Here is a 15549-nt window from a genome sequence, read left to right as displayed (position 1 = left end):
GGGGGGCAGTCAGGGGACAGGGGGTGGTTGGATGGGGCCGAGGTTCGGGGAGGGGGGCGGTCAGGAGACAGGGAGCAGGGAAGGTTGGATAGGGGTGGGGTCCTAGGGGGGTCAGGGAGTCCTGGGGGGGAGACAGGGAGAAGGGGGGGTTGGATAGGGGGTGGGGTCCTGGGGGGACAGTTAGAGATGGGGGTCCCGGGAAGGGGTGGTCAGGGGACAAGGAGTGGGGGGCGGAATGGGTTAAGGGTCCTGGGGGGGGCTGTCAGGGGGTGTGGATAGGGGGCAGGGCAGTCAGGGGACAGGGAGCAGGGGGTGTTGGATAGGGGTGGGGTCCTGGGGCGGGTGGTTAGGGGTGGGGGTCCCAGGAGGGGGCGGTCAGGGGACAAGGAGTGGGGGGGGTTGGATGGAGCGAGGGTTCTGAGGGAGGCAGTCAGGGGGTGGAAAGTGGGCAGGGTGAGAGCAGGCTGTTTGGGGAGGCACAGACTTCCCTACCTAGCCCTCCATACCGTTTCGCAACCCCGATGTGGCTCTTGGGCCAAAAAGTTTGCCCACCCCTGCTTTAGGGTAACAAATAAGGATATATATATATATATATATATATATATATACACACACATCTATATGGACTTATATATGTAAAAGCAAAAAGACATGGCAAAAACAATGCTATATAGGAAACAAACAGGTTCTTACCTAGCCCGGCCCTTGCAGACCAGCTGTCTGCTCCAGTTGGATTTTGGTGGGTCTGGCATCACCAGTGTAGTCCATACTGGGAGAGGGATAGCTCAGTGGTTTGAGCATTGGCCTACTAAACACAGGGTTGTGAGTTCAATCCTTGAGGGGGCCATTTAGGGATCTGGGCCAAAAATTGGGGATTGGTCCTGCTTTGAGCAGGGGGTTGGACTAGATGACCTCCTGAGGTCCCTTCCATCCCTGATATTCTATGAATCTGTCACACACAGCAAGAGATGACAAGTTTGGACACTTAGGGGCAGGGTGGGGCAGGTCCTTTGATGTTAACTTCCTGCTGAACACTCCTCTGGCGCTGTTTATTTGGAGGCATCCACCAGCTGATTTTCAAGCAGTTGGATTTCCTGACATCTATTTGCAGCCAGCCCTAGCGGTGCTTTCCAGGTGGGAGGGATGGAGTAAGGGATGCATTGTATGGAGGTTTCAGAGTAGCAGCCGTGTTAGTCTGTATCCGCAAAAAGAAAAGGAGTACTTGTGGCACCTTAGAGACTAACAAATTTATTTGAGCATAAGCTTTCATGAGCTACAGCTCACTTCATCGGATGCATACAGTGGAAAATACATTGGGGAGATTTTATATACACAGAGAACATGAAACAATGGGTGTTACCATACACACTGTAACAAGAGTGATCAGGAAAGGTGAGCTATTACCAGCAGGAGAGCGGGGCGGGGTGAGTCAGGGGGGAACCTTTTGTAGTGATAATCAACGTGGGCCATTTCCAGCAGTTGACAAGAACAGTGTATGTGTGGGGGGAATAAACATGGGGAAATAGTTTTTCTTTGTGTAAAAAGAAAAGGAGTACTTGTGGCACCTTAGAGACTAACCAATTTATCTGAGCATAAGCTTTCGTGAGCTACAGCTCACTTCATCGGATGCATCCACTGTAGCTCACGAAAGCTTATGCTCAAATAAATTGGTTAGTCTCTAAGGTGCCACAAGTACTCCTTTTCTTTTTGCGAATACAGACTAACATGGCTGTTACTCTGAAACCTTACTTTGTGTAATGACACATCCACTCCCAGTCTTTATTCAAGCCTAAATTAATTGTATCCAGTTTGCAAATTAATTCCAATTCAGCAGTCTCTTGTTGGAGTCTGTTTCTTAAATTTTTTTGTTGAAGAATTGCCACTTTTAGGTCTGTAATCGAGTGACCAGAGAGATTGAAGTGTTCTCCGACTAGTTTTTGAATGTTATAATTCTTGACGTCTGATTTGTGTCCATTTATTCTTTTATATAGAGACTGTCCAGTTTGGCCAATGTACACGGCAGAGGAGCATTGCTGGCACATGATGGCATATATCATATTCGTAGATTTGCAGGTGAACGAGCCTCTGATAGTGTGGCTGATGTGATTAGGATTATAACATTCAAAAACCAGTCAGAGAACACTTCAATCTCTTTGGGCACCCTCCTCCCCCCCCTCCCCTCCGCTCTACTGCTGGTAATAGCTCACCTTTCCTGATCACTCTCGTTACAGTGTGTATGGTAACACCGATTGTTTCATGTTCTCTGTGTATATAAAATCTCCCCACTGTATTTTCCACTGAATGCATCCAATGAAGTGAGCTGTAGCTCACGAAAGCTTATGCTCAAATAAATTTGTTAGTCTCTAAGGTGCCACAAGTACTCCTTTTCTTATTGTATGGAGGATGCCCCTCAGTGGCAAATCCCACCCGCTGCCTTTTGAAGTGTCTCCAGCCGAAGGGTGGTAAAGCACAGGGATCTGGCGCAACCTCCTTTCGGAGCATTGCAGATTCTCTGGGAGCATCAAATATAAGGACTCCAGCCCACGACAGATCTCAATTGCTTTTCAGACGTAATCCTCCCTCCCCCTGTATGAATCTGATCACAGTCATTTCCATTCACATGCCCCTAGGTGTGCAAAACTCCAACTGGTGTTACACACTCATATGAATTCCAGAACTAGGGCCTTCACTATAGGCAGAGCACATAGCAATGCCTAGCACGAAGGTTGCCTTGCTTAAGCATTTCTATTCTAATGGGCTATTTTCAGCAGCTGAAACATTTCTCCAGCTTTCAACTTCCAGGCTGATATTTATAGGTCTGTTCTCTGCCAGAGGGTGAATTTTTCTTTAAGATTGAGCAAAACCAGTTCAGCTATTTTTGAGTAGGCAGTGGGTGAAAAAGATACATTTTTGGCACTGTAAAGAAAACCTGTTGCGACCATTGTTTTCAAATCGCAGTAACCCCTCAGAAACTTAAAATCCAGCCCCAAATAGTCTCTAAATTGGACATACGAATAATAGCAGGGATCACACTTAGCTCTCAGACGGCGCTTTTCATTAGTAGCTCTCCGAGCACTTCACCAAAGAAGGCAGGATCATTGTACCCATTGTACAGATGGAGAAACTGAGGCCTGGGTAGGCTTGTTCCTTGCAAAGACCCATTGGAAATCTTTTTTGGGTTTAGCTGAGCTATCACGGCTCAGAGTGGATTGTCAAAGGAGCCTAATGGAGTCGGAAGGACACACTGCATTTTTTAATTCACAGGAAAGGGTTCCTCCACTAGCACGACCCCACTGTTCTGGGGGCAGCGCACATGCAAGCGGGAGCGGGTGGAGTAGAATTTCTCTTTCGGCATGTAGGTCCCGTGTGGAATCTGATCTCGGAATGTGCGCCAAGGCAGAGCTCCTAGCTTGGGAGGGCGTGCCTCATTGCAACATGTGTGTGTATCCCCACTGTCCAACGCGGTGCCTGCTGTTTCGTTTAGTACATGGAATCTGATTTCTGCAGTGAATGAGGCAGGGGTCCCCCAGAAAACAATAGCCTGTGATCGTAGGGGCAGGGCTAGATAAGGAGTCCCGTTCTGTCTATTTTAGGTAGTTATATGGCCCCATTACCTTGATAATGGATTTGTCTTCACATCAGCCCTGTGAGATAGGATCAGACTATTCGCCCCATTTTACAGAGGGGGAACTGAGGCATAGAGAGACCAAGTGACTTGCCCAAGATCACACAAAAAGCCTGTGGTGGAGTGGGGAATTGAACCCTGAATCCTACGCGAGCACCCAAACCACTGGACCATGCTTCCTCTGTCAATGCCTGCTTTTCCCATGTTCTGGCAGAGCACAATGGCTAAGGTCAATAAGATTGGCACTTAAGGTAGAGAGCAGTTTATCATGTCTTGCTTGGTGCTGGTTATGCTTTAGTTTGGTTACCTCCTTGTATTTCCCCCTTGCATAGCAGAGGAATTCACATGGTCTAATAAGCCCTTGCTCTGTGATCCTTTGGCAGATGTTGTTTGTTTATGTAACTTTCTCCCTGTGGTTTGCATCTCCTCTGCTTGTGATTCAGTGCTTGGGACACAGGACACATGAATTTGCCCGGCAAAAAGAGCGAATCCAAGCGTGATAGACAGTAGAGTCCAAGGCAGGGCTCCTAAACACTCTGATATCTCACCCTTCAGAGACTTTATAATAGTCTGAAAATGTTCATTGCTACAACATAGGGGTAAAATACTCCTTTCTGACCCACACAGTGGAAATGTACTTCTTATTTGCTTTACAGTAACACCTAGAAGTCCCGCTGCGCTAGGTGCTGTACATACACTTAGTAAGAGACAGTCTCTGACCCAAAGAATTTATAGTCTAAATGGATGAGACACTGGAGGTAATATTATCCCCATTTTACAGATGGGGAACTGACGCACAAAGACTTTTAAGTGACTTACTCAAAGTCATATAAGAAGTCTGGGGTAGATCCAGGAATTGAACTCAGATCTCCTGGGGTCTAGACCTGCACATTAACCACAATATTAGCCTTCCTCTCCATATTACTTTGAAAGTCCACTCTACCTAAATGAGCAGGAATCCATGGATATTTTCTCCCATATATGCTGGGAGAGCAGAAAAATCAGAGCTGAGATTCTTCAGTGTAGCTCTGAGAGCAGAATTGCACCCTGGGAAAGCAAATCCTTCATTTCATCACAAGTCTTAGCAAAATAAAGTAAAAAGAAATTACAGTTTAAAGAAAGGACAGGAATTTTTACACTGTAAAAATGAATAAAAACAACTGGCAGAACACTCTCTTCACGTGGCTTAAAATACGCTATGTACAGTAAAATAATTACGACACAATCCTGCTTCCCTTTAAGTGAGTGGGGAGTTTGCAGTTGATTTCAATGGGTACATGATTGGGCCCATTGTTAAAGTTTAGAATGGAATTGTTGTATTAGGGTGGTATTTTCAAAGGAGCTTCAGCAAGTTAGTTGCCCAGCTCCCACTGATTTGATTCTTATTGCCTTAGAATATCCCATCCTAAATATGCAATAGGTTGCAGTTAATTCCACTGAAGGGGGAAATTAACCTAACTGGTTATAATTTGCATTTAGGTCTGGAAGTGTCAGAAACCACTGGACAGAGATCTACTCTTTTGTCGAGAGCCTGGCTGAGAAGTTTATAAGGTAAAGTTTTCACAAGTGGAGACTTCAGTTACAATATACATAGTGTTTCACCTGCTGCTTTCTTAGAGGCTGCCAAATATGCTGAGACGATCTTGCGTGTGACGTGGATTTGTTCTGTTTGTTTCAGTCCAATGCTGCGCATGTCCTTCATTGTCTTTTCCTCACGAGGCACTACCATCATGAAGCTAACAGAAGACAGGTAAGTACTTCACCTCCTTCAACCCAATAGAGCTAGGGACTCCTTAACTACTGCAAGAGCTCAGGACTGGCTAACGTTAGCTCCTGCGCCTATTGGAATCAACTGAGGAGCTTCCATTGGGAGCAGGATCGAAGGTCATATGCAGAACAGCCCTTTGGTATTCCATTTGCAGCCCTGTGACAAGCAGGTAGCTCAATGCACTGGTGCTCTATCAAGCAACATTTCTAAGGCAAGCCCGGCACTTGCAATCCGGGAGCCAGTTGCCCGCTTTAGGTATGGCAGCGCCACCCCACTGATTTCAGAAGGGCAGTTCTGGGGTAAGAGAGAGCAGGCCCTGGCACTGTGTGCAGAAGACACGGTGTGATAAAGTGCTGCAGTGTTCTCCAGAAGCGGTCCAAAGCATTTCAGCAATCAATCCTGCATGGTTCTGGACCACTGCTAAAGGATATGGCTGGATATTGTTTTGCAAGAAGTGCTTCCTACTCGCACCATTTGCTTCGAATGCCGTGCCGCTGCAAAGCCAGCCAGAGGAGAATTCCATCCTGTGCTCCAGTGAGAGAAAGGGGAGAATCTGAGACTGCAGCAAACCTCCTTTTTCTGCCCCCCTTTGCAACCAGATTCACTCTCTGTTGATTGACTTAGGGCTGAACTTTTGCCCTCACACAGTCTGTTTCCCTCTCCCCTCCGCTATGTCTATCACACTGGCCATCTCTCCCTGTGTGTCTGGTGCTGGTAGTGCTGTGTGCCTACGTCACTCTGAAGCACCTCTTAAAGGGAGGAGAGGGGAATTGGAATGGTCTAACCGACATCTGGAGACAGCCTCTCAGATCCTTCTTCTGCATATTCTGGGGCCTGGCCCTGAAGCCGACTGGAGTGTTTCCATTGACTTCACTGGGCTTCGGATCAGACCCCAAGTGGGTGTCTAGAGGCCGGAGCTAGCTTGTGTTTACCTTGCTCAGGTGGATTTGCCCTTTGCAAGGTGAAAGGTCGATGCTAACCCTGTGGCGATGTTGGAAACTGGCATTAAAACAGTCCCTGATCTAACCCCCCTGCCATATGCCGTTCCCCAAGTGCCATTTCAGCTCGTCCTACACTTTGAAAGGGCAGAATGCACTCCTCGCCCCAGGGACATCCCTTCTCACAGCCTCAGATTTCACCTCTGTCCCACAAAAACTCACACTGCCTTGCTGTTTATTACTGTGCTGCCCAAATGGCTGGATCACCAAACAAAGGCTGGGGAGAATGTCCCGGGTGTTTATGAATGTTTCTCCACAGCATCTGACTTTTGGCCTTCCTAGGTCCTTCCTTTGGGGTCTTTGTTCCACACTGTTGTTGTTAGTGGCCTCAAGACAGGATCAGGGCCCTATTGTGCTAGGCACTGTACATACACAGACAGCTATGATTCTGATGCCCTCAAGTTGAGTGGTACCTTCCATGAGTGGACTTTGAGTGAACCTTCATGGAATAAGGTGCTAGTCAAGATAAAAGTGACAGTACCAGAATATGTCCCATGATAAGGAACAGTTTGTGCCCCAGATGTTTATCAGGGGAAAGAGGGTTGATCACTTTTCAGATTAGGAAGCCCACAACATTCGGATGCTATTTTCATACACTTTGGCCTCTTATCGTTATTTTGGGTCAGATCATAACTCAAGATTTAAGCCCTGAGGGCTGTCCAAATCATGAGTTTTGGTTTGCACTTTATAGTGATTGGGGCCGTCGGAATTTCAACCCCGGCTGAAGTTTGCCAGAATTTATATCTGTTTGTTTTTTTTAATTTGGTCCGATCCCTAATTACAATATACCCCCACTGCAACCACAGAACAGAATCCTTCAAATGTCTTTGCCATGACGTTATATCTTGGATCCATTTCTATATGCCATTGGGTGCAGGGCAGCTTTCAGAATGTTGGGTTGTAGTGATGCTGTTAGTTACTGACCCTTTGGCCCATGTGTCTGTGGTGGTGCATTGTTCTATTCTGATCAAATGCTCTCAGGGGCTGCATATCTTGCTGGGTTTCAGGAATGTCTCAAAGCAGGAAAATGAGATTTTTTTTTTTAAATTCTTCTCTTTTCAAGGGAAGCCATAAGACGGGGGCTTGAGATTCTTCAGTCTGAAGTGCCTGGAGGAGATACATTCATGCATGAAGGATTTAAAAGGGTACACACTGTGGAAACTTCTCGCTTTGATTTATACTTCTTAACTTCTGCTTCTTTTGCCCCTGTTGGACCTAAAAAGAGATAATAACTTTTTACTCTTTGTTGCAGGCAAATGAACAGATTTACCATGAAAACTATGGAGGTAGGGACACTTATCACTGCCATAATTTATTTTCATTGAGAAGCTGGGGAGGATGGGGTTGTCAGCATGACCTGTAATTAACCCGTGGAAGAAAGAAATGTTGGGGGAGGAGCTAGTATTACACTGTCTTTCCATTCCAGCTTGATTAAAGCCCTGCTTTCAAATTCATAGATTCTAAGGCCGGAAGGCACCACTGTGATCTTCTAGTCTTGACTTCCTGCATAACACAAGCTGGAGAATTGCACCCAGTGCTCCATGCAGTGAGCCTAGTAATTGCTCATCTGATTGGACACAGTCTAGAAGTATTGGGCTTTACATGTATCATTCCATTTTGAAGCATCCAATCTTGTCTGCCTGATGTACCCCAAACTCTCATTTGACCGTCAGCATTGCTGTGACTGCGATCTGACACCCATTGCATTCAGTCGGAGATGTCCCATTGATTTCACTGGGCTTGGGATCAGGCTCTCCATCCTTCGGAACTTAAAAGTAACCTAAAGTAGGCGTGGGGGAGTATGTTTGTGTCCTTTTTTGCTTCTGTGCATAAAGGTGGCTTAACATTTAAAGAATGTCTTTTTCCTGCTTGCATTTTACCTTGGCTATATCAGGGATGTCAACACTTTTCTTCCCTATGTTGCTGGAGGTCTCCTGGAAGGATGCAGAGATATGGGTTAGGCACTCACTAGGATCCTAATTGAATTAGTGGTGAGGTTTTAACAAAAGTGCCCTTCTCCCAAGAGTTTCTCTGGTGTTTGAGTTAAGTAGGTGTTAAGAAAAACAGAGTTCTGAAGAGCCTGCATAAAAATGGCCTCTCCTCTCATTCAATCAATGAACCTACTAGTTTTCCAGGGAAAAAAAGAGTCGACATGACAAAGTAAAGTACGAAGAAGAAAAATGTAAAACATAAAATAACAGCAACGATCTTCCCAGCCTTCTTCAACTATTTAAAAAAAAAAAAAAAAGCGAGGTCAAGACCCATTTTTCCCAGCTGCCTTTAAGGCTTCATGTTTGTGGCTATGACATGACATGGCAAGGACTGCATGGCATAAGAAACCTGTCAAAACTCATCAGGCTCTTAAATTTCCGGTAATACTGGAAAGACATTTGAAACGGAAAGAAATTATTTTAAAAAACAACATCCCTGGTCTCCCCCACTGCTTGTATTTTAACTGCTGGACCTAAGAAGTGACATCAGATGTGTGTCTGAACCACAATTTACGTACTGGTTGGGAGTAATTTTGCTAGAGCGCTATATTTGGCTGTACATTGCTCTGCTGTATACTGGGCTACTCACTGTGGCTAAAACTCATCTGGAACAAAGCCGGCACACCCCTTAAGACCTATTTTGAAGATTTAGGTGGGATGTAAGGGGTGCATCAACCATGTGCTGGATGGCCACGCATGGGTGAATTTTATCCCCTCGGCCTGCTCCTGCATTCTTTGCACACCTGGAATCCCCACTGACTTCAGTGTGCATTCTTGCACAAGGAATGCAGGAGTTCTCACACAAATCCTGCTCACTATACTCACCTTGGTGGTGGTGGGGGGAATTGCTCCCCTCTGACCTGCAGGAGGAGACATTGGGATGGCTGGATGCATCCCTTAGGGAGATCACCCCAGCTTGCTCTGTCATGGCACAGGAACTGGCATCCCCTTCTATGAATGAACCCCCTGAACCACAGATCCCTGCTGCCTTTCTCTGCAATGGTCACACTCAGAAATGCTTGTCAAGGGGCGATTCCCCCCTCCCTTTTCCCTCTGGCCTCACCCCACCACAAGGTTCACTGGAGGATCCTCAGTGGGATTCAGGCAGGAAAAGGGGTGACCTGAGGCAGCAGGCTTCTGGGGAGGTCTGTGCATGGATGCTGCTGGAGCAGTACCCTCCCGACCCCCATTGATTCCCTTAAGGAAAAGGAGTACTTGTGGCACCTTAGAGACTAACCAATTTATTTGAGCATAAGCTTTCGTGAGCTAGCTGTAGCTCACGAAAGCTTATGCTCAAATAAATTGGTTAGTCTCTAAGGTGCCACAAGTACTCCTTTTCTTTTTGCGAATACAGACTAACAAGGCTGTTACTCTGAAACCATTGATTCCCTTGTGCTGCTTGTGTGATGATGAGCAGGATTTGGCTCATAACACACTGTTCTGGGTCAGATCTTCAGCTGGCATAGATTGGCATAGCTCCATTGCAGTCACTGTACATCAGCTGAGCTTCAGAGCTCTGTATTCATTTGTCAGCAAAGAAGGATGCATTGCCTAAACTTATTTATCCATTGCCAAAGCTTCTGTAACAGCCATACCTAACCCCAGCCATTTTCACTCTCGCCCCTGCAGGACTTCGGACAGCTAGTGTGATTATTGCTCTGACAGATGGGGAGTTGCAAGAGGTTCAGTTTTATTATGCTGAGAAAGAAGTAAGTCCTCATTGAGTTTACCCAAGTAGCTAAGGGTATGTCTACACTGCAATTAGACACCCATGGTTGGCCCATGCCAGCTGACCTGACCTTGTGTTCCTGGGGCTATTTAACTGCGGCATAGACGTTTGGCTTAGGCTGTATCCCCAGCTCTGGGACTCTCCCACCTTGCAGGGTCCTAGAAACCGGGCTCCAGCCTGAGCCTGAACGTCTGCACTGCAATTAAACAGCCCTTCGCCCGAGCCCAAGTCAGCTGGCACGGGCCAGCAGCGGGTTTTTAATTGCAGTGTAGACATACCCTAAGTAGTTCGTGTCAAACTTGTGAGCATCTGCTCTTGGTTCCAGTTTACGTGGCTTTGCATGTAATGGTGTCTTTCATGTAGGCCGACAGAGCCAGAAGCCTCGGAGCTATCGTTTATTGTGTTGGAGTGAAAGACTTTAATGAAACTCAGGTAATTTGGGAACTTTTTTTTTTTTTGTTCTCCCCACCCATTCACAGCATCAAATGAGGTCATTTACTTAATTACCGGTGCATAAATCCATACCTGTCAGAGCTCTGCCTGTCAGCAAATAGGCTCGGTTTCAGATGCTGCAATTTTGTTTGTCTTGTGCATTTATGATGGTCTTTCTTTGCAGCTGTCGACAATTGCTGACAGCATTGATCACGTTTTCCCGGTAACTGGCGGCTTTTATGCCCTGAGAGGCACAATTGATTCGGTGAGTGGGGTATTCCAAAAGCGAGAGAAATGCGCCCTTTCCCACATTCATTAAGTGGCGAAACAACACCAATGATCAAAAATCCCATTATCTTCATCTCTTAGATTCTGAAGAAGTCCTGTATTGAGATCCTGGCAGCTGAACCATCCAGTGTCTGTGCAGGAGGTGAGCTTATATTGAAATCAAATGATATGGCAAATGAGAGTGGAATTACAAAAATGTCTGATAGCTCCCTACAAAAGCACCAGATCCAAAGCCCATGGAATTCAATGGAAAGTCTCCCACTGGGCTTTAGATAAGGCCTAGTGAGTCCGTGCTCAGCTCAAGAAGGAAGCTACAAATGTAAAGATAGGCTCAGCTTTTCAAAGCCACTGAAGGGAACTGAAATTAGTAGGAATTGGGGTAGTGTTTTCAAAAGTGCCCAAGTGACTTAGGAGCCTATCTCATTTTCCAAAGTGACTCATGGCTGGATTTTCAAAGGTGTCTGGGTGCCTAAAGATACAGAGAGGCACCTAGGCACAGATCCTCAAAGGGTTTTAGGCTCTTTACTCCCATTGGCATCCCACCTGCATAGGTGCTTTTGAAAACCCCACTAGATGCCTGTTTGTAACTTTAGGCACCGATATAGCTTTGAGGATCTGGTCCTTAGGAACCAAATTGTAAGAGAAAGGCAATGGGATTTAGGCTTCTGGGTGGTTACGTCATTTTGGGACCTAGATTCCTATATCCCCAAGCCAACTTTGAAAATTTCAGTCATTTATTACAATATTAGGCTCTGCTCTTATAGCCCTCATATAGATAAGCAATCTTTACTCACGTGAGTAGTCCCAGTGACTTAAATTGGACTACTCAAATGAGTAAAGATTGCTTTGTCTGGGTTTAGAAGCCACACCCATCACTGTACTAACTGAGTAGTTTTCAGGCTGCTTGTTCCTGCTAGCCCATTTCTGGATACCTCCCATCCACAGTCTGACGTAGGCCCAGCCTTGCTTTGCTTGAAAATTAAGCATGAGTAAAGCACAAGGTGATATGATTTTGCATGCATCAGGGGAAGATATTTATTCGAGGAAGGGTTTGCAGAAACAGGGGCATGCTCAAGTGTTACAATCATGGAAAAGATTTTGGAAAGTACTTTACATGAAATTACAGTATTGTGTGGCTGAAATCCAACAGTCCTTACTCAGGAAAAATCTCCCTTGAAATCAGTAGGCATTATACCTGGCTAAGGACTCCAGAATGGAAAGTATTAAGTTGGTTACGAAGGTCAAAAGATTGTGAGCCATTTTCCAAAAATGTTTCCTGATTTATTATTTTTTCAAATTCAAAAATTTTTGACCAGCAATATAACTGGTCAATTAACATAAGGAAATTTAATGGCAATTTTGTTTACATTTTTCCTGATCTTTTCCCAGCATACTGAAATATTGTCAAAATTTCAAAATTTGGAAAATGATGACCAGCTCTGATAATAATGACAGGTTTCAGAGTAGCAGCCATGTTAGTCTGTATTCGCAAAAAGAAAAGGAGGACTTGTGGCACCTTAGAGACTAACCAATTTATTTGGGCATAAGCTTTCATGAGCTACAGCTCACTTCATCGGATGCATGTAGCTCACGAAAGCTTATGCTCAAATAAATTGGTTAGTCTCTAAGGTGCCACAAGTACTCCTTTTCTTTTTTCTGATAAAAATGAAAATAATAATGAAGACACCTCATATCTTGCCTTTCATCTGAAGAATGCCAAGTGCTGCTTATTTTCTGAACAAAAGACCCACTTACTGTACCAATAGATTTGCAACCTGTGTCACAATGTTCAGGAAATATTAGAGTGTTTGGCTCTATTAGAAACTGCAAGCAGTCAAAGCGATGATTTTGTAAAACACACACGGATGTTTCAGGTTTAAGGAAAGGTGATCGGAGCTTTACTGAAACAGAAATAATGAACTGCATAGACCAAGATACCTGGTGGTTTGTAAAGTGTTAGCATTTTGCATATTCGTAATGAAAGAATTGCTGGTGTGTTTGGTAAATGCAAAGTATCCCCAGGGGAGCTGGTGCTAATGACATGCCTTTCGTGTTTAGTATATTGAACATGTAACCCTTCTGGTTTGTGTTAGCAATTCATTTGCTGTGTTTTTGTCTGTTTAGAAGACTATTGCAGCAGAGTAATAATGACACCATAAGCTTGCTGTAAGGTATAATTTACAGCATGGTTATTTAGAGCTTATGCTACCGTCTTGCATTCATTTGCTTATCCATTACAAAAATGAGCACATATAAAATAGCAATGGTGCATGAAAGCTGATTCCGAGCATGTCAGACCAAAGATGTAATTTGAGGAAAATCTAGTAAATATTGCAGAGAAGAGAAATTTTTGTTCAGTCTTCATTCCCACACGTCAATTGCTGGAGGATACTGCATTACATATTTCATTTTAAAACATCCTCTGGTGTTTCCGCTATTCTTCTGAATATTCCCAAAGGAGAAAAGGCGGAGAAGATATTTGCCACAAGACATTATCCATGAATTATTAAAAATGGAAGCTTACTGATTAAAAAAAAAATCCTAGTAGAGCTGGTCAAAAAACAGAGGAAAAACTTGGTGAAAAACCACAAAATTTCAAAGCTGTTTTCCATTAATAAGGGTTTGAAATGGACCCATTTTTTGTTTTATTTATTTGGCAAACATTTTCAATATAAATGTGTATGGAAATGGTTATCAGATTTGTTTGTTTGCTGAAAACCTGGTTTTGTCAAATGAAAAATTTCAGTAACCATTTCAATAACATGCTTTTATACATTTTGATAAAACAGTTATGAAAATTTCATGAAAAATGAAAGATTTTGCAAAGTTGATAATTTTTCTTGAACAGTTCTCTCTCTTCTTCTTCTTTTTTTTTTTTTTTAAAAAAAAGCCATATTTCAAGAAAAATTTTTCCCAGTTCCTCTTCCTGGTTTATTAGTTCTACAACTTTCCCCATTTTGTTGACAGAAATAGATTAAAAGATTAACTGAAATACATATGTGACTTTCGAGGTGAGCAAAATGTTTAATTCGAGCCAAAATGGTTTTTTTTAAAATTTTTTGATTTGCTGAACATTTCTGAAAAATGTTATTTTTGGGTCAGCCCGAAACACTTTAAAATTCAATCAAAATTCAGCAAAACAATCAGTTATTTGCACAGTGCTGGTGGGTCATTTCATTGAAGCGGGGGCCACTGCTCATGGTTCTGTATGAGCTCTGTGCCTATTAATAAATATTTGGAGGATCCAAAAACCTTGATAAAGTGGCAAATCCTTACCTGCATCAATATCCCTGGACAACAATATACAGTTGTTATTTTGTTTAAATGCAGTGTAATTTATACAGTTTATTACTTCATCTTTGTTAACGTCTAACTCATATATGCACACACACACACACTCAGAGATATAGTACAGACAGTCAGATATATAGATACACACACACACACACACACACACACACACACAGATGTGTACATATAAATTCCTATCTCTAGATCTTTTGGAAGTTTCCTTAAACCAACAGTAAAGCTTGTTTGCTTTCAGCGCTGAAATATGCACATCCTGGAGCCAGCCATGCATTTTGCATGAAATTCACCAAAGTGGGAGCGTAGTGGTTAATTGGGGGGTTATTCATAATTCTTACTGACAATTTTAATCTTTATTCTATAATGCCAGATTCTGTGTTACTAAGTCAATGGGACTTTTGCTTGAATAGGGACCACAGCAGGTTTTGCCTGTTCATTATGAACAATAATTACCATTATATGTGTATTTACTATTTAGCAATGATCTCAGATTCGCTTTTGAGGTGCCAGTGGTTTAATAAATTGCTGAGGAAATGACTGCTACGTGGTGTTAGCTGAATTCTGACTAGTTCCAGTCTGGGGGCTGTATGTCTGAGATGGAGCTGGCTGGTACATCCATTTACAAATTGATCTAGCCGGGTTATGACAGCTCTCTGATGCTTAATTCTTTTTGACCCTGCAAATTTATAGTTCCTTATGTGGGGAAATGTACTTAGGTCTTTCTGTTCCCTCTGATTGAAAGTGACCAAGACATGCAGCCTGTAAACAGGCGATCAGTGTGGAATTGGAGGTGCTGGGTCTGCTGTTTGACAGCATCATTGCTTTGATTAGGCTCTCGGTACACAGATGTGATTGAAAGGTTTTGCTGGATGTGGCATCCTACTGGCCCCGTCAACTCCCAGGTGTGGATGCAAGCAGTCAGCTCCTCATCAGAGTCAGAGAAGCGAAGCCGACAGCACAGCCACGGCGCACCAGCTTCAACCCACCATCTCGCTGCCAGCGCTGCCCAGTTATTTCACTGCTGACCTTTTTCCCTTCGCTGTCTTGTCAAAAGCAACAATCTAGAATCTGACAGTAACTAAGAAAGAAAAGGACGCAGCCAGAGCTAGGGCCCAAAATTAAATAGAATTAGCCATTTCAACAGGCCATCATCCCGAATATATTAATGCTCCATAGCATCTGAAGGGGGGACTGCTCAATAGCAACAACACAATCCAGCCTTGACTGTTTACATTTCCATACAAGACTGTTATTGAAACTATATTGTTCCCCATGTGCTCATGTGGACAGGTTATTATGGGGGCTCTGGGCTGCTGTAGCAAGCATCTGTGCAAAGTTGCAGTGACAGTGAGAGGAAGGGCAGGACGGATAAACTGTCTTGACAAGATTAAACTCCCAGATGAGGCCGTTAC

General features: G+C 44.0%; 1 protein-coding gene across 3 annotated transcripts in view; it reads left to right on the top strand.

Moving 5' to 3' along the window:
• The window catches only part of ANTXRL (ANTXR like), a 77629-nt gene that overhangs the window by 15788 nt on the left and 46292 nt on the right, over window positions 1–15549 (top strand). For 2 of the 3 annotated variants that reach the window (XR_012640274.1, XM_074958561.1), the window contains exons 2-9: window positions 5105–5176; window positions 5304–5375; window positions 7455–7536; window positions 7644–7677; window positions 10012–10091; window positions 10475–10543; window positions 10728–10808; window positions 10913–10973. Coding sequence is in view for 2 of the 3 variants with exons in the window: in XM_074958561.1 (XP_074814662.1) it covers window positions 5105–5176; window positions 5304–5375; window positions 7455–7536; window positions 7644–7677; window positions 10012–10091; window positions 10475–10543; window positions 10728–10808; window positions 10913–10973 (551 nt within the window). In the remaining variant the exon portion in view is untranslated. The remainder of the gene's footprint in view (window positions 1–5104; window positions 5177–5303; window positions 5376–7454; window positions 7537–7643; window positions 7678–10011; window positions 10092–10474; window positions 10544–10727; window positions 10809–10912; window positions 10974–15549) is intronic. The other variant, XM_074958562.1, reaches the window with a different exon arrangement.

Source organism: Natator depressus, chromosome 7 (assembly GCF_965152275.1).
Source record: "Natator depressus isolate rNatDep1 chromosome 7, rNatDep2.hap1, whole genome shotgun sequence".
Classification (NCBI taxonomy): domain Eukaryota; kingdom Metazoa; phylum Chordata; order Testudines; family Cheloniidae; genus Natator; species Natator depressus.
The sequence above is the reverse complement of the archived record's forward strand: the minus strand, read 5'-3'. Positions and strand labels throughout refer to the sequence as shown.